At 33.1% G+C, this 25,988-nt stretch overlaps 4 protein-coding genes across 4 annotated transcripts in view; 2 read left to right on the forward strand and 2 right to left on the reverse strand.

Annotated features, from left to right (window-relative positions):
- LOC125813770 (ubiquitin-60S ribosomal protein L40) overlaps positions 1-25,988 on the forward strand; it is a 275,584-nt gene that overhangs the window by 576 nt on the left and 249,020 nt on the right. The window lies entirely within an intron of this gene.
- Positions 489-25,988, reverse strand: part of LOC125813760 (thylakoid lumenal 17.4 kDa protein, chloroplastic) — a 115,547-nt gene continuing 90,047 nt past the window's right edge. Inside the window, exons 2-5 of the mRNA XM_049493231.1 lie at positions 3,184-3,293; positions 2,951-3,075; positions 1,722-1,968; positions 489-925 (exon numbers count right to left, since the gene is read on the reverse strand). Coding sequence (XP_049349188.1) covers positions 702-925; positions 1,722-1,968; positions 2,951-3,075; positions 3,184-3,289 — 702 coding nt within the window. The 5' untranslated portion in view covers positions 3,290-3,293 and the 3' untranslated portion in view covers positions 489-701. The remainder of the gene's footprint in view (positions 926-1,721; positions 1,969-2,950; positions 3,076-3,183; positions 3,294-25,988) is intronic.
- Positions 3,978-7,891, forward strand: LOC125813985 (60S ribosomal protein L15-like). The gene is made up of 3 exons (XM_049493464.1): positions 3,978-4,205; positions 6,606-6,704; positions 7,211-7,891. Exons 1-3 carry the CDS (start codon positions 3,978-3,980, stop codon positions 7,856-7,858), a joined length of 975 nt encoding a protein of 324 aa, XP_049349421.1. The 3' UTR covers positions 7,859-7,891.
- LOC125813723 (WD repeat-containing protein YMR102C) lies at positions 9,337-13,407 on the reverse strand. The gene is made up of 8 exons (XM_049493182.1): positions 13,263-13,407; positions 11,472-12,749; positions 11,295-11,385; positions 11,035-11,192; positions 10,891-10,942; positions 10,374-10,453; positions 10,181-10,274; positions 9,337-9,902 (listed from the first exon to the last, which is right to left on the reverse strand). The coding sequence occupies exons 2-8, from the start codon at positions 12,654-12,656 to the stop codon at positions 9,367-9,369; spliced, it is 2,196 nt and encodes a 731-aa protein (XP_049349139.1). The 5' UTR covers positions 12,657-12,749; positions 13,263-13,407; the 3' UTR covers positions 9,337-9,366.

A 25,988-nucleotide genomic window follows, 5' to 3' on the forward strand; every position in this document is an offset into this window, starting at 1 on the left:
TAAACTTTCCCTAAAGAAATTAGAGAATTTTGAGAAAAAGAAATGCTCAACTGGGTAACTTTAGGTACTTTACCATCGACAAGAGGGAGTTCCTCGGATAGTAAGCATCCCTCACTTCCAACCTGAAGGTTGTGAGGTCGAGTCACCAAGGGAGCAAAAAGGTGGGAGCTCCTGGGGGAGGGGTAAAAAAACAAAAACAAACAAAAAAAGTACTTCACCATCTCCAATTGTTTAGAGTTCCAATTTAGGAGGGGTAACAGTTTCTAACAGAGAACAACAACGTTCATATATACTACCAGTTCGCTTAAAATATCCTTTCAGTAACTTTCAAAAGTATAGGTTGGCATTTTGCCGTTAGACAGATCTCCGATAATATCCCACTGTTCAAGTCCCCAATTGCCTGATGCATATATCTTGTCAGCGACAAAAAATCATAAATGAAGCAAATTACAGAATGATTTGCTTCTAAAAGACCAAACATAAGTCCATCAGTTGAAAATTGATGCTTAATTAGACTATCAGGTATAAATGACGTAAGTTACAAGTAGAGTTGAATTTCTGTTGACATTACCAGGATAACTAACTCACTCACTTTGCTATACCAAAATGACAAATATACAAGTACGTAGTAGCTTACATTCAATTATTCCACGGAGCATGGAAGATGAATCAAGTCCGAAAAAACTGGAAAATAGCATAAGTTATCGACATCCCAAGTTAACTCTTCCTTCTTCGGTAATAGTTTTATTTGTGCATATCTTCTGTAGATCAATGTATCCAATGATTGTGTCCTCAAAATCTACACCATCAAGTTGCGCATCATTGAAGGTAGATCCAGATAGTACAGTGTTCTTAAATGAAGCTCCCTGGAGGTTGGCTTTCTCAAAGTTCACTCGATCAAGAACAGCATTCGAAAAGTCTGTCCCTGTATGTACTGAAGAGTCAGATTTCCAACTTTGAAAAAGACGAAAGTATTCAAAACAAGGCATACATGTATTGAAAGCTTAAGCCATTCTTTAGCCCTTCCCAGCGAGACATAATAGTGGTTGTTGTCAAATTTACCCATGGCTACTGTCAAAAAATCAGAGAAAGCATTGAAGGGCAGTACTACCATGATTTGCTAAAACATATATACTCCAAATATAAACACTTCAGCTTCAATTGGTTTTGTTTCAGCGAAGAGAAGGATAAGAAAGCTGGAAAAAGAAAAACGAACAGTACTTAATCTACCAAAACATGCACTCTCCTATAAAGATGCTTCAGTTTTACTTAAATGCAGACACACAACATCCATCCGATACGCAAGTAGTTTTGATGAAAAAAGAGTTATTCGTATTAGTCAGATGGCGAGGCAATAATAAGATCACAGGTGCTCAATCTCATTTTCTATTTCATCTATCTAAAAAAACTGAGTAGTTGAGAAGTACTCTATCAATGTGCAAATTACTACATAATTCCTACTGTTTCAACCGGCCTTGACATTAGAGGCAAATTACAAATTAAAGGACATTGTATCTGTTATATAAGCATGTTAAGGACCTCATTATAAATATCATGAAATACTAATTTACCAGTAACATGTACAGGAATTTTTGGACATATATGTATAATTCAATCAACTGCACTCAATATTTCTTTTTAGTTTTAACCTTTTGCTTCTTCAGTCGCCTTAAAACACAGGGAGAGAATATTTTTTCTACAAAAGTGTAATGTGAACTTACCCTTAAAACTAGCACCAACAGCATAAGCCTTAGACATGATCACTTCAGTCATGTCTGCACCATCAAATTTTGCATCAGACATGAGTGCTGCTGCAAGTGACTTCCCCTTAAGATTAGTTTTCTCATTTGTGTAATCACAAAAGCGCAGATCAAGTGGTTTATCATAAACACCATTGGCTTGACCTATTGTGTTTCCAACAAAGGCCCGTTCACACCTATTTGGATCTGTTGATAATGGAGGCAATCTCTGCAAAATCAACCCGAAATGTAAACAAATGATAATCTTGCATACATGTATGGACCTATGAAGCTATGACAAGTCCTGATAAATTAATTCTAAGTCAAAATGCACGTAGGCTTATTTCCTGTTTTGAGAACATGAGCTGTAAGATGTTTTCTCTCATTTTATGAGGAGAAATAGTTCAACATTGCCATTGTAGCATCAAAGTTGCTCAATGTTGTGTTAGGCTTTTGGTCCATTCATTCCTTGCAGTCAGCAAATTGTCATTTTTTACCCTTCAATTTTCAACAATTCTTTAAAATTTCCCTCAATTTGGAGCTCCATTAGGGGTCAAGGATACAAAACAATTTTCATATTGGCGGGGTTAATATTAGATCAAAAGTCTAATGGATGGCAAAGTTGCTCGATTTGAAACAAAAAAGAGCCAAATTTGACCCTTTCCCATTTATAAGACGCACTTTCGCAAAACATCAAATATCTCAAATCCCGTCCAGCTCAAACCTAGATTTCCGTGCTTTCACATGAACAATATAGGTAATGGGAGTCTAAGATAGTTAAATGTACATGTCAGGAGTGAAACATCATGTGGATCGAAAAACTATACAACTAATTTTGAATTTCTTAATGCCAACTAGATTAGGCTACTTATTTGCCAAATTAAAAACTTAAATGGCAATAACCTTTTGGGTGAATTGGCTCACATAATTTAACTTGGCATAAGCTTAGGCCCATCAATCAACAGAATACCTATACGTACTTGGTTAAGAAAAGAACCGTCCACACATTTTAAAACAAAAAAATAAAGCAGATTTTAGACCAAGTTTTAGATGAGATATAATTAACAACACAATTCAATACTGTGACATTAAAAAGGTCTGCCGTATTTTCACGGCTCGAACCCGCGTGACCTATATGTAAATTAGAACACACTGAAGGAAATATGTGAAATCAAATAGCAATAGAATAACTTCACGGAATTTGGCCCAACCTGACCAGCAGCAATAACGGGAGAAACAGAAGAAAGTGCCCAAACAGCAAGGAATCCACAAGCAACATTCCTAAGTTGCTTAAATTGAGTTGAACTTTCCTCACTGTTGGAACAATCCTTGGAAGCTGCCTCCAGGTGCATCAATCAAACATAGATCATAAACGAAATTCAGATGCGATTTCAGCTTGAACATTTATGAGAATTTGAGTATGAGAAAAAAACGAGAATCGTACCTGAACATTTGATTTGGATGGGTGAGTGAAGTTGCGAAGGGCGATAAATTGGGGAACGACGGAGAGAATGAGATTTATACGCTAAAGGAATCGATATTGACGCCATTTTTTGTGAGTATTATTGCCAGCACCTCCGTTGTTCTCATATCATTCATGGACTTATCCATTCATAACCCCAGAACTGTAGATACATCTCCATCCTACGTGGCATCTAGACGCTGCTCTTTTTTATTTTTTTATTTTCCCCTTTATTGTTTTTTTTTTTCCCTTCTTTTTCTGTTGCTTATAAAATATTATTCTGTCTGTTTTAATTTAATTGTCTGGTTTTTAGCTAAAATAAAACTTTTGAATTTTATTTGATTTAAATGCAGGAAAGATATTAAATATTTAAGGGTCATTACGTAGAGAACAAGTTATTTCGAAATTAATTATTTCACTTTATATACGAAATAAATTATTTTATCACTAAGTGGAATAAATAATCTGCATAATAACTCCAACCAAATATAAAATAAAATAGCCTTACATTTTATCTCTGAAAAATAATTTGAAATGAATATTTAATTATAACTAAATACCGGGGGAAAACAATTTGAAAAGGTATTTTCTTAAAGTAATTGGTAAGACTTAGCTGGTCGATATATATCGAGAAGAAGTCACCAGCTGTCCTCATTGACCATTTTCGCCTCTTCCATCTCTATCTTTTCGCCCAAAAATCTCTCTGTTCTCTGGACTAGGGTTTTTCTCTTTGATCCATCAAATCTTTTGACGAACAGTTCAGAATCCTATCAATCATGTCTTACGAGAAGCTCGACGGTTTGGCGAGGTGGTTCGGTACTAGTGTTGCAACGGCGTTTTTCGCATCCTTGGAACGATGCTCGTGTGTGAATCTCAACACTTCCGAATCCGACGATGAGGAAGAGGAAGAAGCTAAAGAGCGCCCTCTCATGATCTCCGCCCTCCCTTCTCACCTCGATTCCTGCGCTGCCACCACTAACCCTACCTCCGCTGATAACCTCCCCGTTTGATTCGGTAATTTTAAAATTTTTTTTGCCTGTTTCTATTGTGAATTTTGAGTGTTTGTTTGCTAGTGTTGTAAGGATAGCAAGGAAGCAACTATGAGAATCGAAGCTGTTATGTAGTGATTGTTTGAGCTGATTTGCGCTCACTATGTAATGTATTTTACTTGAATTAGCTTGAACTATTAAAAAGGAGTAAGCTGTCAATTTTTAAGCATTGCTGCATTTTGGTATTGAGAATCATTCTCTGGCCTTTCTGGTCCTGAAACAACATAGCATGTCTGTGTATTATGTGTGTCAATACATGAATATGTACATGCAATGCTAATTTGAATTTAACACTATTAAATAAGGTTTCATTATTCTTTTTTCCAGTTTATGTTAGTTTAGGTGTGTTAACTTGTTATATTGGTTGTTTATTGCATGTTTGTGTCATAGAATACTGCTGATCCCAAGTACTCCATCTCCATAATTGTGTATAGTAATATAGGAAGTAAAGAGGAAAAGGCCTGACCAGAAAAATATGTGTATATAGAAACATATTTAATGCTTTAACAACTAGCTCCTTAGTTGCCTGGACTCTTCACCGTTAGTGTCAGACGTGCTGACACGACACAGGTGTGGATGTAGTGTGGGATCCGTACGGGATTTGGTCAATCAATTTTGGTTACTTTGACCAAAAACAATGGAGAAATTTGGAACTAACAATGATTTCTATTACATGCCAACCTAGGAAATTTGGAAATATACAATGGAGGAAAAGGACATATACACGGAGCTAGCCTAAGTTGCTCGGACTCGGTCACTTGGTAGTTTGTAACCTTGAAGGCTCACCCTCTACGAACGGATAAGAGTTCTTTTACAGTAAGAGTTTTTGTTGGAACAACCAGTGCTAGTTTCTTGACTGTTTGAGGAGAAACCACTGCTAGAAGTGTTCACGTAGAAGCTCCTCTTTCATCCGCTGGTTTAGGCTAACAACAGTTTTAAGTTTGCAATGCAAGTTTGTTCATTCTGCCAAATGGATGATATTTTGGGTTTATAGAGTGTAAGAGATTGAAGACAATTAAAGTGCTCATCAAGTTGAGCAACTCTACAGGAACGATAGGTCTTCTTGTGTGATGTGTCGGTAAATAACTTGAAAAGGAAATGTTGGAAGTGGATTTTTTTTTAAAGGAGGTGTATTTGATGGTTTATTCTCTTAAAATTGCAACTTCATGGATGAAAGTGAACTCAATAGCCGCTACACCTAGCTTTAGCAATTTCTTGATATTGTCTCATCAATGTTGTGTTGTTCTTTATTGCTTTTTGGTTAGATGCCAAAGTCTTTAAATGAATAGAGGACTTCTTATGGAGTACTAACTCGGATTGTTAGGGAATCCGCTCATTGTCAATTTCGTGGCTGTACAAAATTAGGGCAATACATTTATTTCCTGATTTTGCTTTAATAGCTACTCCTATATCATTGTCAGATAGGATCATGACATTGTGGAGTGTGCAGTTCATTAAGTGGATCATAAATGTTGTTACTACACACGATCTATAAAATTCCTTAGTTTAGAGATGAGATGATTTGTGAATCTATTTTGGTGAAAAACATCTTTGTTACTTTACTCACCACAAAAACTGCGCTGCTGCATGGCCACAACTTCTCTTGATTAGAATGTTATAGTTGCCTTTGTGTTATGAATTATGACCCTGTGGAGAAACTATGGTTGACTGTAATTGTATTTACTCTCACAAGAATACTCTTTAAGTGGATCTGCCTCAATTCTGTAGTTGTACTTGGCTCACTATCAAAAAAAATTATGTAGTTGTACTTGGTTAGATTATGTCTGTTCTGTAGAGGAATCGGTCAATTATAAAGTACTGCAATGTATAGAACGCTTCCTGTTGGAATATCTGAAGAGTAAAGACCATACTGAAATGAGGATTATGTAGTGCTGGTCAGATAAAAGACTTCGAAGATATCTCTTTATATCTCAAACCAATGTCATCTTGGCCAAATCACAATTCTATTGATGAACTGTAGACTGTTTGCTTAGACTAATAGAAGAGGTCACTAGTGTTTTGGTTCTAGAAGAGTTTACCTGAACAAAAGGCTTGGTTGATATGAGTCAAAGACTTGGAACATTCTTGATGCCAATTTTTTGTGCTGTTTCAGACTTGCATATTTGGCAATGAAATATATAATTATATATAGTTGATAATTTCTTTAGATAATGATACCTACTTCAGTGATGCTTTTCCCTTTTTCTTTTTTTCTATTTGATAGTTTGTCTTGCTGCTTGAACAATAGTTTGGTTGGGATCCATGATTTGCTTCTTTTCTCATGTCCACCATACTTTTGCAGCCTTTTCTCACCTAGACAACTCACAATGCTGCTTTATCCTTCTTTTTTCTCAGAAGTGGGATCATGCTGCAAATTTGTTGAAGTGGTCCTTCGGCTCCATCAGAGCATGGGTTTCATTTTTTCTTCTCCGTCAACAGAGTGGATTCACTCTGGTATAAGATGTAACATTTTAGTAGACTTTTGATAGGATTGTATAAAAGTGTATTGTCTGTTGAAAGTGTCTTGTAGTACATTAAAAGCACTGGTATGCATTTTCCTTTTCCTTCACCTCATCATATTGGAAGTTACAGTGACAGAATTGGCATGCATCGCGTTTGGGCTACTTAAATTTCAAAATCTCTACAGATTATGATTCATGTTTGTGCATCATCTATACATGTCACACCTCCTTGGTGCCAGACTTGTGTTTGCTTATATTGAAAGAAAAAAGTAGCGGACCTGTGGGGCTGTGACTTGTGAGGGCTACTTTAATGTTCATTTGCTTAAGCAATTAGTAATATAAAAAACAAGTAGCGAAATAGAAAAGAAATAGTTTATAAATTATATGCTTTGCTATTCATCCGTTTTTTTGCTAGTTTCATATCAAGGAATGTGATCATGGACTAAATGTGAGAGTAATAGTTTTGTTTGTTATTTCCTTGAACTTTGGCGAGAATAGCTGAGTAGGAGCAGAGAGTTTCGCCGCTCTACTGTGGGCGCCTACACTTATGTGTCAGAGCTATGGAGGAAGAAGCAGTCCGATGTGATGAGGTTCTTACAAAGGGTGAGGTGCTGGGAGTATCGCCAGCTTCCATCAATAGTGCGTGTTACTAGGCCTACTCGTCTTGACAAGGCACGATGTTTGGGTTACAAATCCAAACAGGGCAATGTGGTTTACCGTGTTCGTGTGAAGCGTGGTGGAAGGAAGATGCCTGTATCCAAGGGTATTGTGTACGGTAAGCCTACCAACCAGGGAGTCACCCAATTGAAGTTTCAGCGTAGTAAGCGATCTGTTGCTGAGGAGCGTGCTGGTAGGAAATTGGGTGGTCTTAAGGTCCTCAATTCTTACTGGATCAATGAGGATTCCACATATAAATACTTTGAAGTGATCCTGATTGATTCAGCCCATCCTGCTATAAGGAATGACCCAAGAATCAACTGGATCTGCAACCCAGTGCACAAGCATAGAGAGCTTCGTGGACTGACTTCAGCTGGGAAGAAATACAGGGGTCTCCGAGGAAGAGGACACTTGCACCACAAGGCAAGACCCTCAAGAAGGACAACCTGGAAGAGGAACCAGACTCTGTCTCTACGCCGTTATCGTTGATCTGCTTAGAGTTTTTCAAGAGTTTCTTATTGTATTATTGTTCACGACTGTAGTAGTCCTTTCTTTTTTGAAATCAAGTTCAGAGAAACTTGGTAGAACAGCTCAATTTGTGGAAAAAAAATAAAAATTAATCCCGATCTCGCAGTAGTTCATTGACGAACTTAATTTGTTTCCATTGATTTTTCTTCGCAATATAATCTGAAACCACTCAAATTTGACAGTGCAGCTACACAAATTCGAAAAACGCAGAGAGTATTTACACCCACGAATATCCCCACAAAACAAGCAGAAGAAAATATTTAATAGGTACCTCAGTTACTGGAAGAAAAAGGCAGCGTATTATGAACAGAATTGCAGTTAAAGAATATTTCAGCCGTCAAAGACTTGGGCTGCATATTGGCTACGTGATTGATTCGATCCATTATACCAAATCATAAGATGTTTGTTATAGATTAGCGATCCTTGACGACTCTTGATTCAATCGATAATCAGATCAATAAGATATTCATTAGTGTTTTAGGAATTAATAGACTATTTTTGGAAATGCACTACTTTGGATGCCTGTTAATCTCAATTTTTAGTTCCATGATACAGTCAAGTTGGTAAGAATTTCAATTATTAATTCCAAATTCTCTTTGAGCCAGATCCATATTCATGAAACTACTACTAACAAATTTAAATTTCAAGAACATCAACGACAAGATTGGATACAAAAATTGATGAACCTCAACACAAGGTTCAAATGGGTGTAATTTTTACTTTGTAGGAGAGCCCTTATAAACTCAATGCATATACAAAGCATATACACTAACTACAACTACTACTGTACAGAACTAACAATTGCTGTGATAAGTCAAATTTCATACACGTTGATTCATCATCAACACCATGACACTACTAAATCTAACCTTTTTTTTTTTCCTTTTTCAAAGATTGAAACAACTAAATCTATCTTTTAAAGCTATAAATTGGAAATGACATCTATATGTTAGTGTAATCCTGGGTCACACCGGCATACCCCTCGTAACTCCCACTTCTTTTATCAGAAAAAGCACTTGCTAGAGAGAGCACTTGCCTGGAAGTATTATCACATTTGTAGTAAACTCAGATTCATGTACAATTCCGCAGCTAAAAAAGCAGTGCACCTAGCCTTCTCACTAGTGGTCATGTGGTCAATCTCCGTCTTCGTTGAAGCAAATAGCAGATAAAATAGTTCAATCATTCTGATGAGCCAACAACCAGTATGAACTGTGCAAGTATAAAACAATCTCTACTTGTGCAACTATATATCCCACCATTGGCCAGCAGATATCCATCTCCAATAAGTTAGAATTACTGGATTTCTCCAGAACAAAGCCGAGATAGATATACCAGAGGATATTTATCAATTAGTGGCAAGGGCACGGCACACACACACACTGTTGTATCCTTCCATTGAAGCCCGGATGAAAAAGATTGTTCTTAAAAGGGTGGCCCACAACATAAATTAACCCTGTAGTACCTACTACTCAAAGTGGCAAAGGCAACCCATAATTATGAAATGATCGTATTCGCCCATCGTAGCCAGCAGTAACAATAACTAAACCCCAGGAATGAGAATTGGATGAACTCTGGCAAGAACTTTTCAGAAATTTGTATTCAGATTTGCACATCCCAGAAGACGTTGACCGGGGACTTGATACGGGAAGCTTCTCTTCAGGCCAGGTTGCTGATCCTTTTGGAATTGCCTCAAGGAACAACTCACTGCCCAAAGAAAGATAAGGAGAGGAAATGAAGGGTAATATGTTGTTTGAAGTTTGACTTAGTCCTCCTCCACAATGCCGTCCATTATCTGGATTTACAGTTTTCAAGCCGGACCAGGGTATTGCAATGGTGGAATCACTGGAGAAGAACTCAGATGACCTCACCACTTTAGGTTGAGACACATAATCTTTGGGAACATCACAGTTCCATACATAGACATTAGAATCTTCAGACGCTGAGACAATATGCTTCCCATCCAAGGTGAAAGAGGCAGAGAGATGGTTTCCTGCAGTTCGCGGACCTATAGAACAGAGTAGAAGTAAATTAAAATCAGTAGAGGATAAGAAGCTGCAACAAGTTGAGCCTAGAAACTACAATGGAGTCGCAAGTCGCAACCAGTACTCAAGTGAAAAAAGAAATGTGTCTCCTATACATCCCACTGTCATACAAAATCACAATATCAATTTGCAGCAATTCACATTGCCTTCAATTCATTAAAGCAAAGCACAAGGCACTCAAAAGACGGGGAAAACGGACATCAAATAAAATATTATCTGAATTAGGGAGAAGGGAACAAACCTTTGTACTTGCCGATCACATTGATACCATCTAGGATTCTGACGTGAGAGTCAGCACAAGTAACCATAACTTTTGATGGGTCTTGTGGAAAAAACTGCATTCAGAAAGCAATGTATACGCATCTCATCATAAGGTACATCAGAAAATTAATCTGACCAGAACCACAAACTGTAGTTTGGTGATGTAATATTACCTGAAAGCCAGTAATCCTTTTGCAAATCGACTTCTTTTTATTGGCCAAGCACATCTGCTTGTCTAATTGTATCTCATGACCTGTCACAATACAACTTTGTCTCAACTCCAACTAAATATAATATTGTAAGTTTTTGCTGAAAAAGCATGGACTAAAATACTAAGTCAGAATATTCCCAAACGTTCCTAGTAATCTTGCAAACACCTTTGACACTCCAGAAATAACACATCACTAAGTTATACATGATAGCTACAAATATTAGTAAGTTGTGGTCTCATGAATAAATGCCTCTTTACTTCTATTACGATTGTAATAAAAGAGGCCAAGAAGTGCAGACAACCACAAGCAAAATGTCATCATTTTCGAAAATCTGAAGGTCAATCAACACCCACATTCCATTTAAATACGAGTAACAATTTGACATATAGTGTTGCAATGCCATAAATTTGAAAATCTGACTCTGGGAGATATTAATGACGGCAAATAACAATACCACAAAGCAAATAGTGAATGTTACCTTCCAAACTAAAAAAACGGCAACTGCCTGCCATTGAGCCAATAATCCCACCCTATATGAAGCAGATTATTTGTTTCAATAATTTGCTCAAGTTTCTGAGTCTGCTACAGGGGTACCATGATTAAAAGATGAAAATTAGCATACCTTTCCATCAGGACGATAGGAAACAGCAGTCACTATGTCTCTGATGTCCGTCCAATCCAATACTTGACAGCTGTTAACAGCCCAAATTCGAATTTTCCCATCTATTGATCCACTGATGAAGTATTCATCGTTCACTGGGTTAAACTGTATGCAAGTCACTGCAAAATCAAAGTGAGTAATACAGCATGAAACTCAATCACTACAAATATGTTAATCACAAAAGAATTCTAGAGTGGAGTATAATAAAGGTCTGTACATACCATAATTACTATGTGAAAAAACTCTGAGGCACAGATCATTTCCAACTTGCCACAGACGAACAGTTTTGTCAGTTGATGATGAGAGCAAACACTGCAGAAACAATACATAGCAAGAAAGACGATTACTTTCAGAATTTTTCAGAAAATTGTTGATCAAAGACAATTTAATAAACTTACATTATTTTTTGACCACGAGAGATCCAATATCTCCCCAGTATGCCCTTGGAACACATGCAGCGGTTTTTCCAGAATTCGAAAGACCTTTGGAGGGAAAACTACACAAGCAGAGTCTCTTGTTTTCTTAAGGCCCTTCAACATACTACTACTTTTCTCTTTATCTATCACCAGAGGAGCCAATTGAGAAAGATGATTCACCGTGAAATACATACATGAAGGATCCAACTCTGGGATATCAAATTCATTGGATCTCTCATCTTCAACCACTTGCCACACCCGCACAATCTTATCTTCACCAGCACTAGCGAGGTACTGTCCATCAAAACTGAATTTCATAGTTAAAATTGAACCCTCATGAGCCTGGATATCCTGCCCCATGAAAAGAGCAGAGAGTTCCTTCAACCGCTTCTTACAATGGTGAACTTTAACCCTCTGAACTCTAGACCTCTGAACAGGGTTGGAACTGTTATCCTTCAATTCAAGACATCTCCCTTCGGCATTTGCTATGCACGTAAATGACCGTAGCCTGCTTAATAACCGACTCTTAACTCCATTTAGTTTCTTCGGTGTGTCTCCATTTTTATCCAATTCTCCCTGTCCAGGTTCACCAATAACGGGGGACATACATGAAGAGTTCTCGGGTTCATGAGACATTAGCAGGCGTTCCAATCTTACAGGCCTGTTATTGCTCTGCTGGCCGTTCTCTGCCTGAACATGTACATTGCACCCAATTCCACTATCAACATTGCCACTTCTAAATGAAAAATTCCGATATGAACCCAACTGTTTAGGTGAATCCAAACCTTCGCCCCCACACAAACCAGACCTAGAAGACCGGTAAGAAGAAAACTCGTCCTTATGAATTGAGGTTCGTAATACGGCTCCACTACTCTCCATAATTCTTTCAATTTCCCCAGTAGATAAATTGGAGCTTCCACCTATATCTACTGGATCTTCTCCAGACATTCCATCTAAACTTAAACCCATCCAACAACGGAATTGCTTACGCCGCTCAACAACACTTCTGGGGGTTTTAATCCACTCATCATAGCTAACACCATTGACAACCCCGGAGCCAGAATCAGGAATTGGGGTAAAGTTAGAACCCAAATCAGAGCCCTGGGAAATACTATCCGGGGCATCGAAAAATCGACATTCCCCTTCATCATCACTGAAGCTACCCATGATACCTTGAGTTCACCCCATGAAACCCCACATCAAGAAATCATCTTTTTAAGCCCTAGGAAATGTGTTAAATAATCCATCCTTCATATAAACCTAAATAAACAAATGAAAAGGAAATTGCATTTAGTAAACAAACACCAAAACACGACTACCAAGATGACTAAAACTGATTAAAAAATTCAAAAAACTCCATTATTCTAGTGACAAGAAAAACAATTATACTATCTCCCTCTTAACCATTACAACAACAACAAAAAAACAATAGATCCAGCATGGATCCCAATCCACTCACATTGAACCTGGTCTCCCCCACATAACATACTTCAATTTCAATAAAGGGTACTACCCCCACCCCCTCCTCTTCCTCTCTTTATCCATCTGCATAGAAATGTGAACCCTAACTTTCAAACCCAAATAAATAAGCAATTTCAAATCCAACAACAAATTCGACTCTTTATAACATTTAAAGGATTATTCAAAACACCCATCAACAAGAATAAGAAAAAAGATCAAATTTTTACAATCATTAACATGAAAAATTTACTAAATCACATAGGAAAAATTCAAGAAAATATGAAAAATTAAGGGCAAAGAAGATTTTCTCACATGGGTCCGGCTAGTTTCAATGAAATTGAATGGATGGGAAAAAAGAAAATGTATCAGAGAGAGACAACACAACACAACACACTCTTCCTTCTCCTCCTCCTCTCTCTTCCCTCTCTGAACAAAGAAGAAAGAAAGGACTGACCATTTAAATTATTAAAAAAAAAAAAAAAAAACAGAGAATTGAAGGGTGTAATTAATGGAAGAAGAAGAAAGATCTAAAATTAGGAAATATTTTTTGGCAAAAAAGAGAATAATTTTGGGGTAAAAAAAGAAAAAAGGAAAAAAAATATTCTTGATATTCGTGATTACGGATGGCCCGAGAAACGAGATTTGGAGAGTAGTAATAGTACGCTCTCCGTTTTATTTTACTTGATTCTTATATTAAAAATAAATATTTTAATTTAAATTAATTTTTTTTAAATATTATCAATATCGTTAGTTAAATAAAAAATAAAATTCTTAAAAACTTGTGTTACGTTAATATGAATCAAGTAATATAAAACGACGGAATTATAAGGGTCTGGTCCTATTCCTATGTGGTCTCTTTGGTACTTTTCTCTATTGTGCGCCACCCTATTTTTGCCCACAACTGTCTCATTTACAGAGTCCCCTTCTCTTTTTATTGTATTTTTCAGCTTTTTTTTCCTGAATGTAATTTTTTTGTTCTACTTTTTTTCTATTTTTAAATATTTTTTATTAAGTGAAGTGGATTAAATGGATCAATATGGCTAAAGAAGATTTATAAATGGTTGGGTACATATTTAAAATTGGCTTAGTTTGAAAAGTGTTTTTCAAAAAAGGTATGTTTGGTGACAAGTATGAGTTTGACTAATTAATTTTCAACATTTTTGAACAATAATTGATATTTGGTAAAAAAAAAAAAAACATGTTAAAGTATATTTTTTCAGAAGTGTTTTTCAAACAAATATTTTTTGAAAGGAAAAATAAGCTCCATTTATAAGTAACCAAACTCAATTATGGAAAAAAGGATCTTGCAAGATAGCATATTCTCCTTTAACGAGTCTTACCTCACGTAAATTTGAATTAGTTGAAGTTATAATATAAGTAGAAATATACACTTACATTATGACAAATATAACTTATTTTTAGTAGTATTTTCATTTTTTTCATTCATAAAATTTTAACTTTATATTCATGTACGAATATAACTTATTTTTACATGCATCCTTCTCTATTTTAATTTCAAAATATTATTTTTATCAAATCTCAATTAAAATCATAACGAAATATTTACTTATAAAATTGTTCAACTTGCGTTATTAAATTACTATTTATATCATTTTATTACTACACATTGGATTAGGTTTGATTTCCATGGTGTAGCAGTTAATTTCAGAATTAATTACGTGTGTTTAAATACGTATACTCCATGCTAACAGTTAATCGCATTTAATTATGCGTGCTTTAATTGGGTTGCATGCTAACAGTTATTCCTATTTACTGTTAATAACGACGTTAAATAGTTTATTTGTTTGGTCTTAAACGTGGTATGTCTCATAAATACAATGCCAACATTTATTCTTACTACATGTTTTTTTAAATATTCATGACTAGTACTACCATTGTTTGGACTTGTAATGTTTGTCAATTTTTAGAAACTATCTTGTTTTGTTCAAGTACTATAGATTCTTTTTTGTCTCAAAAACAAATTAAAATGTAGTATGTACTGCTCTTTTCGTTTCATATTAGTTGTCATATTTTTGTTTCATACGTTCTTTAGAAATTATAATAAGAAGTTCTTTTATTAAATTAGTCTTAACTCTTTTCAATTTAATCATTTTTAAAAAAATGAGAATAAATAGTCAATACCAAAGTTAAATGACAATTTTTAGTAATATTGATGATTAATATGGGACAGAGGGAGTATTTCATAAACCAAATTTAATCCTTACGTAAATTTCGAAAATCCAAAACAAATTTTCACCAAATGAATATTTAAGGCAACTAGATATTTTAAATTGATTTATTTTTCCTTCCCAAAACGCATATTTCTAACAGAAGGAAAACACAAACTAATAAGTGATTAAATATTGATATAGAAGAGGCTTTAATATAGTTAATTGAGATAAAATATAAATGAATTAATTAGTTGATATTTCACGCTAAATTTTAAGATGTGATTATTTAAAATATTTCACCTTAAATGACTAGTAATTGTAAGAGCTTTCCTTCATAAAATGCATACTAGGAGTGACAATTAATTTAAATTTGTCTGATTATTCATCCTATGTTTCTATGAATTAGATCATGATCTAATTATTGAGTTGACCTAATGAATTGAATTCAAAATGACACATCAACAAATCGAATCGAAGTAATATAGTCTGTCAAATCAAAAAATGTAAATCATATAAATTGAATTACTCAAAAATAATATGTTTGTTTGAATTTAATTCGTTATTCTTAATTATGTACTATTGATTTTAGAGAAGAAAAAAAACTAAAAAACATTATATGACTCCAAAGCTCAGCAAAATCATGTTGGTTAAGGAAAAAAGCAAAATGCTTTAAGTGGTATCTTTTTATTAGTGAATATCACACACATTTTTAGTATAATGATTATAAGAAACAAATAGGTCATGAGCTTCTGGATGAAACTTCACATGAACCTACCATGATCTAGTCTTGGAATTTAGCAGTTGTTATCATTGTTCTTTAAAAAGAGAGGGATCATGTGTTATGTTGAGCTGATTAGGTTATGACCCGTTATTTGAGTACAACAACAACATATCCAGTGAAATCCCACTAGGTGGGGTCTGGGGAGGGTAGAGTGTACGCAGACCTTGCCACTACCTCGTGGAGGTAGAGAGGCATGACCCGTTATTTGAGTAGTTTACAGAAATTTCATTAGTGTAGTACATAAGTATTTTTCTTTTTTTTCACTTTTCACAAATTTATATGATACACATATTTTAAAATTAATAATAGTTAAATAATAAACTTGTGATATTTGTTGTACCAAAGTTTATAGATGCACACAAACTCATACTAATTCAAAGAAACAGTCATATTTCTTTGAAAATCTGGGATAACTTAAGCCATTTAATTTGGATTTTATTGTTGGCCAGTTCTTTAATTATGAAACTGCAACATGTCATTTTTAAATGAAATTTAGTAGCGTAAGTAATTGAAGTATACGGGAAAAAAAATTGTTATTGAAAACGATTTAGATAATAACTAGGTAGTTGAGAATTGATTATACAATTATTATTTTTGTTTTTACAAGTTCAAATAAATTGTTTCAAATACTTTAAGGGACGTATAATATATTTCGTAATTTATTTTTATTCTTCGACTTAAATCGCAAACCACACCCTAATGCGATTATATATTTTTAATCTAATAAGTTGTGTTTTGGGGGTTCTATTAATCCGAATTTATATTGAAAAAAAATATTATACTGGTGAAACATTTTCTATGAAAACCAATAAAATCCCTCTTTGAGGGTTCAAGTGGTACGAGGCTAATTATTGATTTTATTTTAAAAGAAACTTTTTCTTATAATATACTTTGAGAAAATTACAAAATTAGACCCTTATATTTCATAATATGTTCAAAGTAGTACCTTAAATATCACTTTAGCAGTTTTAATCCTCCAACTTTAGCAATCATGACTATTTTTGGTCTTCATCATCATATATTTACTCCAACTTTATAAAATTTAATGTTTTGAGAAATGTGTTAGATAATAAATACTAATATTTAATAGCAAGGATAAAATAAACACAAAAAGTAAATTATCTCTTGATTTTTTAAACTGGACAAGTATTATTAGACAACTATTTTAATATAGTGGACAACTATTATTGGATTGGGAATATCAAATCTAATTGTTAAATTTATTTGGAACTATGAAAACATAATAGTAATGGGTACTTATATTTGGAGGTATGATTTTTGCTCTATTTTTTAAGTTCGGTGCAATTTGTTAATGAATAATTTTTATAATCTATTGCCTATTATATTGTGTCCGATGCAATATTTATGTTGCGATTTTTGAGATTTTGATGGAATTATTTTGGTTTTATAGTGAAAACTTTTCCACAATTCCGATTAACTTTAACAATCATATTTAGAAAAATATCTTTTAAAGACCAACTATTATTTTTTACTATTCCTATTATTATTCTCTATAATATTTGTTAAGGCTCTAATGAAACAGAGGGTAGAAAAAACAGAAAAAAGAGGATGAAGTAAACGTGGTCAGTGGTCAATTTAATTGTTTTTCAAGTCAACACACACAAATTGACTTGGACGTAAAAAGAAACAAATTCCGTAGGATCAATTTGACCATTATTTTTCAATTAGAAAATTTTAACCGTATAGTCGATTAGTGAAAACAATTACTAACATTGATAAATTATCTATATCACACTTGTTGGAATGCCGGCCCTCTCTAAATTGTTTTAATAAGAGAGGCATCAATTTTTTTTTAATTATATATACTATAAAATCAAGCTTGAGACAAATTATTTTTTTTATTCTATTTATTCAGTGTTATGTTAAAAAAAATCTAATTGTTATCAACAAGAATTGTGGTGGAATGATAAGTATTCCTTCATCATTAACGAGAGGTCTCGAGTTCGAGTCACCTTGTGTATAGAGTCGATTTTGTTAGGCAGTGTTTTATCCCGAGGTGGAACTTTCCAACGCGAATTTGAATTTAGTCGGATTTTAATGTGGGTACCGTACATTAATTTGGAAATAAATAAAAAATTAATTGTTCTGCCTTTAAAATATGATATTTTTAAATGTTCACTAAAATGAAAAAATACAAATTTTAGCTTTCTAAAGTATATAAAATAATGTGTTGATGATTTAAGGAACTTATTAAATTAATTTATTTGCTGATTTTTTTTTAATATATATTTTGAGATGATAACTATCAGATGAATTACATATAACAAATTAGATCAATATTTTATTTTTAAATTGACGAGTATAGGGTGCAGAAACTTTCAAATTTTATTAAATAGAGGCTCAATAATGTAAGCAAAAAGAATAACGAATTATAGAGTGATTAAATAATGAGAATAAAAACCGACCAAAAAAAATTATGAGAATATTGACAACTTATGCCAATCAACTAGTGGTGGAAAGAAGAAATAAAGGAAAAATAAAAAATAAAAAAATCCTAGAAGCCATGAAATATTTCCAACCCATATTATCTATAACTTTTTTTTTTTTTTTGGTAAGAAAATTACTCTAATTGTCTCATGGAAATGTTTTCCCTTTTGTGATTGACAACTAAAAGTCTTTTAGTAATAATTTTAGTTGTCAGAGGATATATGTTCTTTATTTAAAATTATTTTAATGTTGAAATTTGAAAGTAAGGATTCAATGTAAATTTTCTCAATTTTTATGTCATGTTATTTATATTTATAAAACGCGTCAAACTAATTTTATTTCTTTAGTTACATATTCAATATTTATTATATGGCTTGATAAATACAAATTTGTGCCAATAACATGTCATTGACTCCCAATGCTCAATTGTAACGACTTGAACTGTCGTTATTTAGGAAAAGCAAAATTTTGGAAAAATACTAGGCCACTGTCCCGACAGGGCGGGCCAGATGCCGCTAGGGTGGCAGCGCCATGACGGGGTAAGTTGCCGCTAGAGTGGGTTGGGTGAGACAGAATGTAAATAACGCGAAATCTTATGTTCTCCTTCTTCTAAAAACACCTAAATTAGACGTAAAACAACCCCAAAACCCTCCAAAAGCTGCTCTAGGCTTGGGAAAGAAGGAGGAGGAGATTCCTAGCGTACGGAGATCGAAACTTTGCAGATTCTTGGCCAAAGTCACCGCCTTGTCATTCGGAAACCAGAATTGGAATGATAATTCTGTGCAGCAGCTTGGCGCCCAGGTATGCTAGGTTTATTTAAATTGAGTAGTTTCAAATTCGTTATTCACTGCGTAGTGTGTTGAAATTGACGGTAGAATTCATGCTTAGGCTTGTTGTGTAAGGAAAAAGGATTGATTACGCGTATATTCCTAGTTGATGAGTTAGGGTTTGGAAATAGTGGTGATTCATATTCTTATAGGGTGTTGTTGACTGGTGGCTAGATGATATGGGTGTGTATAAGTAAAGCGTAACGGTAATAACAAACCTACTGAATTGACCATAGAACAATACATGTCAGGGACTTGAGTATTCGACTATATGTTGTGAGTAGGATAAGTGATAGTTGTGATTTCATGTTGTGTGATGTATGTTTGTTCTTGCTTCATTATAATACATGTATGTATGCGAATGTTGCATTATTGATCACACTAATTGTAAATGAGGATAGATGAATGATGAATGTGATGATTGTATAATTATGAGAATGTACTTGTGATTGTGATTGTGATTGTGGCTTGTTGAATGGATCGGGTGTTGTGTTCCGACACACTAACTTGAATCAGTTACCACGTTCCGACATAAATATGAGATCGGTTACCACGTTCCGGCATAAAGATTGGATCGGATACCACGTATCGGAATACTAACAGTTTGGGCTTGGGTTCCATGAGAGGGTCATTGACTTGTATTATATGTGTAATTGCTTGCACTATTAATGATGTGAAATTGGGCGTGTTTCCTGTATGATTGGTGTGTTGTACACTATGTTCTTATATGTGGGGGCTGCAATGTTGTGAGTTAATTGGAGATACCTGATTGTGTAATAAACTGTGGATGGTAGAGTTTCAATTCGATTGTAGTATGATAAGGGGGAACTAAGGGACCCATGTGTTATCCTTGTTAATTAGTATGTGGGCATGTGTATTATTGTTGAGGCTCGAGGTGGTGCTTAGTGATAGTGTTTTCAGTCGGGTTTTCCCACTAAGGGGGTGCTAATATAAATGGAAAGTAAGCCTCGATAAGCTTAAGGTGGGGTCGTAAGTTGAGTAGAGATGAGGAAAACACAAGAGTGTATCGTGAGTGGTTGGCCGGGTTGGTAGCGGTGTATCAGAAGACTTCCTTAGGGGATTGATTGGGTGTAATCACGACGAAGTGAGTAAGAGGTTAGAGGCAAGTGAACTAGCCTAATGTTAATATCTAGAATGGTAAGAGTAGGCAAAATATAAAGGTGGAAGAGCGATTGGTCCTATTTCATGTTTCGCCAGTTGATTTCTTGTATTATGCGGTGGGTATTTGGATTGACCGATGATGCCTACCAGTACGTGTGGTTGTACTGATACTACTCTTGCTATGCCTTTTTGGCATAGTTTAGGATCAGTAATGTTTCATAGGTGAAGGAGAAGGAAATCCCCAACATCTTCTATCTTTCCTTTCGCATGGTGGGAGCTGTGTCTTTTCGTTATCATGTTTTACGTTGTACTCTTAGTAGCTCTTGTACCTGTTTAGACTAGATCCTTGGAGAGTTAATTACTTTACAAGTCGAAACTTTGATTCGTTTTAAACTCTTGTTTTATATTATATGAGTTTCTTGTATTCGTCAGTTATTCCTAATTTTCCTCATTTTTATAACATTGGAATTGAGGGTTCTCCTACTTAGGTGTTAGAGTGGGTGCTCGCACGGCCCGGTGGATTGGATCGTGACATCAATCAGGAGTCGTTTGATGTAAAAATTAATAATATATGGATTAGTAATACATGAATTAGGAATGTAGAGTTTATTTTTTTATTAAATGTCTGATTCATTATTTACCACATAATTTTGTGTTGAATTATAACTCGATAAAAAATTTCTTTTTGATTATACTATTGAATTATTATGGAATTTTCTCTTTTACTTCTTTTGTTCATTTTTTCTTGTCCAATTTTGACTTTTATTTGTTCCTATTTACTTGTCATTTTTTACAAATCAAGAAAAGTCAATATTTTTTACTTATTATACCTTTAATTTTTTTAGAGTGTTAATGTTTTTGAAAAAAAGGTAGAACTTAATAAGTAAATTGATTTTGAAATTCTATCAATTAATAGGGATAAAATGATAAACCTACTATGTCAATTAGTATTTTCTTAACGGAGAAGGCTCTAAAATGCCCCTCAAGTATTTGAATTGGTACAAAATTATTCTTCATCCACGTATCAGCCCTAAAATACCCCTGGTGTCCACCTTTCGGCTCAAAAATACCCTTGATGTTAATCCTTTGACTCATATTTGCCCTTATTTTTAATAGTTCCCTTAAAGTAAAATTATTAAATATTTATTTATTATATTGCTTAATGTGATCGGTCCAAATTTAAACCCTTCTCAAATAAATAATAAAAATAATATTTAAAAATTCTAATTTTCTATAAAACCACTTATGATTCATATTTTTACCCGATACACTTGAAAAAAATATTAAAAAATAATTAACTTCATGATATCTTCCTATTGGCCTATTTTAAATCGACCCCAATTTATTATAACGTAACCCAACTCATAAATGGGAATCCAACTAAAATCCATATTTACCTCGACTGATTGTCCATCTAAAAAAATTATTATTTTCATTGATATAAAATTTTCCCTCAATTATCCAAATGTCTTGTTCGTTTTCTCTTTTATTCCTTTTTGTAATCTCTTATTCTTAATTAGGATATTTGGGACTCAAATTTGAAATGAACTCACATATTTATATTATTTTAATTAGTATTGTTGTCATGATGAGATGAGGGTGGGGATAAGAGAAATGATTATTTTTATTATTTTATTTTTAATTTTGGGTACACACAAAAGAAAAAAGTAATATTTGTACATATTTGCTTAATTAAGTCATCTTTTACTGAACTAATTATTTCTATATGAATGCATCGTTATTTTCCTCCTTTTTTCTCTCTTGTTTGTCATAATTTTTTTTTAAAAAATGGTGGACAAGATCCAAATAGAATTTTTTTTTGGAAGAGATAGGAAGTGAAGGGACGGGGAGGGAGGAGTAGAGAGTAGATGCCTAACCTTTTTATAATTTTAAATTTACTATGAAATTCAAAATCAAGTCAATCATGTGAGCTTATTATTTTAACAGAAAAGGGCCTAAAATTCCCTTAAACTATGAGATTTGGTACAATATTACCCTCCATCCACCTAATGAATATAATCCGTTAGACATTATGGTATTTTTGAGCCGAAAGGTGGACGTCAGGGGTATTTTAGAGCCAATAGGTGGATGAAGGGTAATTTTGTACCAATTCAAATACTTGAGGGGCATTTTAGGCCCTTTTCCGTTTTCTTAATAGGTGTGTCAAGACAAAAATAGACAAGTAAATAGAAACATAGGGAGTGTGTAATTGAGTCAAAGTAGATAATTGTCGAACTATCTTGTTTTTTGTTACCTTCTAACTAGTTAGGAGAAGAAAAATTTGATCGTCATGTTTTCTATTTTGCCACTTGAATTATTTGATGTAAATAATTGTCATAGTAATAAATTGATCACTTACAAAAACATCAATTTTCAATTTAAAAAAGATAGATCGTCTACTTTTAAAATAGAAAAGACGTAAACGATAATAAAATTGAATAAATCATCTACATTTACACATAAAAATTGCAAGTTATAATTTTAATATGTATACAATTTTATTGTTCAAAATACAAATAATTAGAAAACCACATATAAATCAATTAATAATACATTCAGTTAAGGCCATGTAAGGTATATATATTGATTCAAAATTCTTGTCAAACATAATACTAAATAATATCATACATAAACTAATTCTTCTAATACACCCTACCCTCTAGCTAAGAGGATACGTTATATTCATCCCGTTACGATCTAGACGATATGTTCAAAACTTATATTAATTCATTCAATATTTACTACAGTAATTTGTGAAGAATCAAATTGCACACATTGGTTGTGTAATAAACCGACAACTTGCAGCCAAATCCAGTAAATGGTCTTATACGTACCTTCTGAATAATTTTTTTTAAAAAAAATAACTTTATCTGACATTGTATAGGTTTTGCTTTTTATTTCTATTTGCATCAGTTTTAATTTACGTAATAAATTTCCTAAGTTTTATTATTTTATTCGTCTTAATTTACATGGATATGAAGTTTAATAAATAAATAAAATTGTTATATTTATCAAGTTGTCTTACTTAAAGTCATTTTAGTGTTAATTCTTTTAATGAGCGTTATTTTGTTTATAATAAAATATTAATTAAGAATCAATAAAAAATAAAATAATATGATATCGTTAGATAGTTGTTAAATAAAAAAATTGACATTTCTTGAGGAACACACCAAAAAAAAAAGAATGTCACATAAACAAAAATAAAGAGAATAATGGATTATTATGATTTTTATTTATGATCTATTACCAAATATTTATTTTGATGTCTCAATTAATTTATTTAAATTACGTTGCAAAGATCTTTTTTATGTAACCAATTACATGGAAAACACTTATGTGTCATGATTTACGGTTCACTTTATTTTGGGGTAATGAATTATTAATGCTTAGTTAGGTCGACAAACCTAGCTAGCTTATCTTATCTTTAAAATTTAATTATCTTCTCTTCAAAATTGTCCCACTTTTATCGACTTATTGTCAATAACTTTTCATCATGTATAGTCCACAATGTGATGCACACACGATTTTAATATTTATACTAATATATATTACAAGATGCAAAAAATCATCGCGTAATTAAAAACCATCTGATGACAAGTTCGCTTTCTATTCAAAAATTAATTATTGGAGTAAATTGTTTTTGTTTTTAATGGTTATATTTGATTGCTTAGTGAATTGAAATCAACTTTTTAATAGAAAAGATAGTCGATAGGATTAAGATAAGTAGTGGGGTTTATAATTATTAATCAAATGGACTAATCCTAGAATTAAAGCCTAATTTGGCTGTGTCTGATCTTTGACGTAAAAGACAAAGATGGTTAATTACAAAGTCAAAAAAGCAAGTTTGTCTTGTTTCCATTTTACCATACACAAAATGCCATTGATTACATTGTCTAAGTACACTTATGTTACCACTAATTTTTCAATTTTACTTGTAATCAAATTGATTACCGACCATATCATTTCAATTTGAAGCCTTTAGTACAGACAATAACCCAACAAGGCAACAACAATATAAAGTTTTCAAAAGGTAGGGTCACTTGTAGTCTACAACTAATTTTATTTTATTTCCTATTCGATGTTCGGTTCTTTCATTAGAGTTTGACTATTCTAAATTCGCACCACGTAAGCCCTTAAGGAAGTGTTCCCTACCAAAGATTTTTCCATATCCACGGCTCAAACCCGAGATATCTGAATAAGGGAGGAACAATATCATCCACTGCACCATATCCTTCGATGGTAACTCCAATTAATTAGTAGTACTAGTTTGCTAATTAATGTAAAGACTTTTGATTTTATGGAAAATGACCATTGGATTAGTAGCCGACATGTCATTCGTTAATAATAATTTGGATGACATATGTGTTTATCGTTCAAATATTAACAAAAGACATGTATGCTTAATTTTCCTACTTGGATATATTTGACTTTTTTTTCTCTCTTATAAATCATCTAATTAGATTAATTGGTCAGGGCTCCAAGAAAACTAAAAACATATTTTAACTAAAATGATAAAGAAACTGAACTATTAACAAAAGACATATCTGCTTAATTTTAAATAGTTTAAGAGCATATTTAAACGGTATGCACTCGTAGCAACTGTCCTCTCACCTCTTATATTTATATGATTTTTTTTTGGACGTAATTAATTTCTCTCTAGTTTAATTCATATGAGGATTTGTTACTTCAGCGGCACAAATTTTTTGATGATATTTTATGAATTATATTGAATTATTTTTTTTATATAAAATAAGCGATTGTAGCACACTTTCCTCGCATCTTTTATATGCTTTTATCACTTTCTTTCTTTTTTTTTTTGTAAATTTTCTCTTTGTTGTAATTCGTATGAGGATTTTGTGTTTAAAATATTTCACCACATTTTATATATTTTATTATTTTTATGATTTTTATATATTTGTTAGAGAGCACTTCCCTTTTAAATGATCTTATTTTTAATGAATTTTATGTGATAAAAATTTGAATTAGTACTCATAAAAAATTTACGAAACATCGTATTTAGATGTTGTCATTAAAGTTGTACCCTTTTTAAAAAATAATAATATTAAATTGATGACCACTTTTGACAAGCTTACAATTCTACTCCTTTGCCGACATCACCGTCGTTTACAAAATCAAATCACCAAAAAATAATCATTTACAATTAAATCAAACACGTAAAGTCCATATTTATATCTAAAAAATAATCATATACCTAAAATAAATGTTGCGTGCACTATTCACATTTTGGTGAAAAACAAATACGCAAAGATTGTAGAGATAGAAAATCAACTTACATGAAGCCCTTTTCTCTCTCTCTCTCTTTTTACTTACTTGCTTTAGTTAGTTCTTTGAATTTCAATCATATGTATATGAAGTTGGGGTAAATATATGCTTTGACCTCATGTCAAAATGTTTGAAGTTTGGTTTTGCCAATTACATAAATTCAGTAAATAAATGTCTAAAATTAGACCTTTTCGAGACCATAATAACTTCAGTAAAAAAAATGTTTGAAATTTGAATTTGGCAAAGCCATATCAAACTTCAAACAAAAATATTGATGCTTGGTCTTTTCAAAGTCATACTTCAGACATAACGTCTGAATTCAAACACGAATCTTTAACTTCAGTCGCGTACGTCTAAAGTTGTGTCTGAAGCAGGTACACTTGTAAAACTTTGAACTTCAAGTATA

The sequence above is a fragment of the Solanum verrucosum genome, unplaced genomic scaffold (genome assembly GCF_900185275.1).
Source record: "Solanum verrucosum unplaced genomic scaffold, falcon-dt-bn FXZP01000205.1, whole genome shotgun sequence".
NCBI lineage: Eukaryota > Viridiplantae > Streptophyta > Magnoliopsida > Solanales > Solanaceae > Solanum > Solanum verrucosum.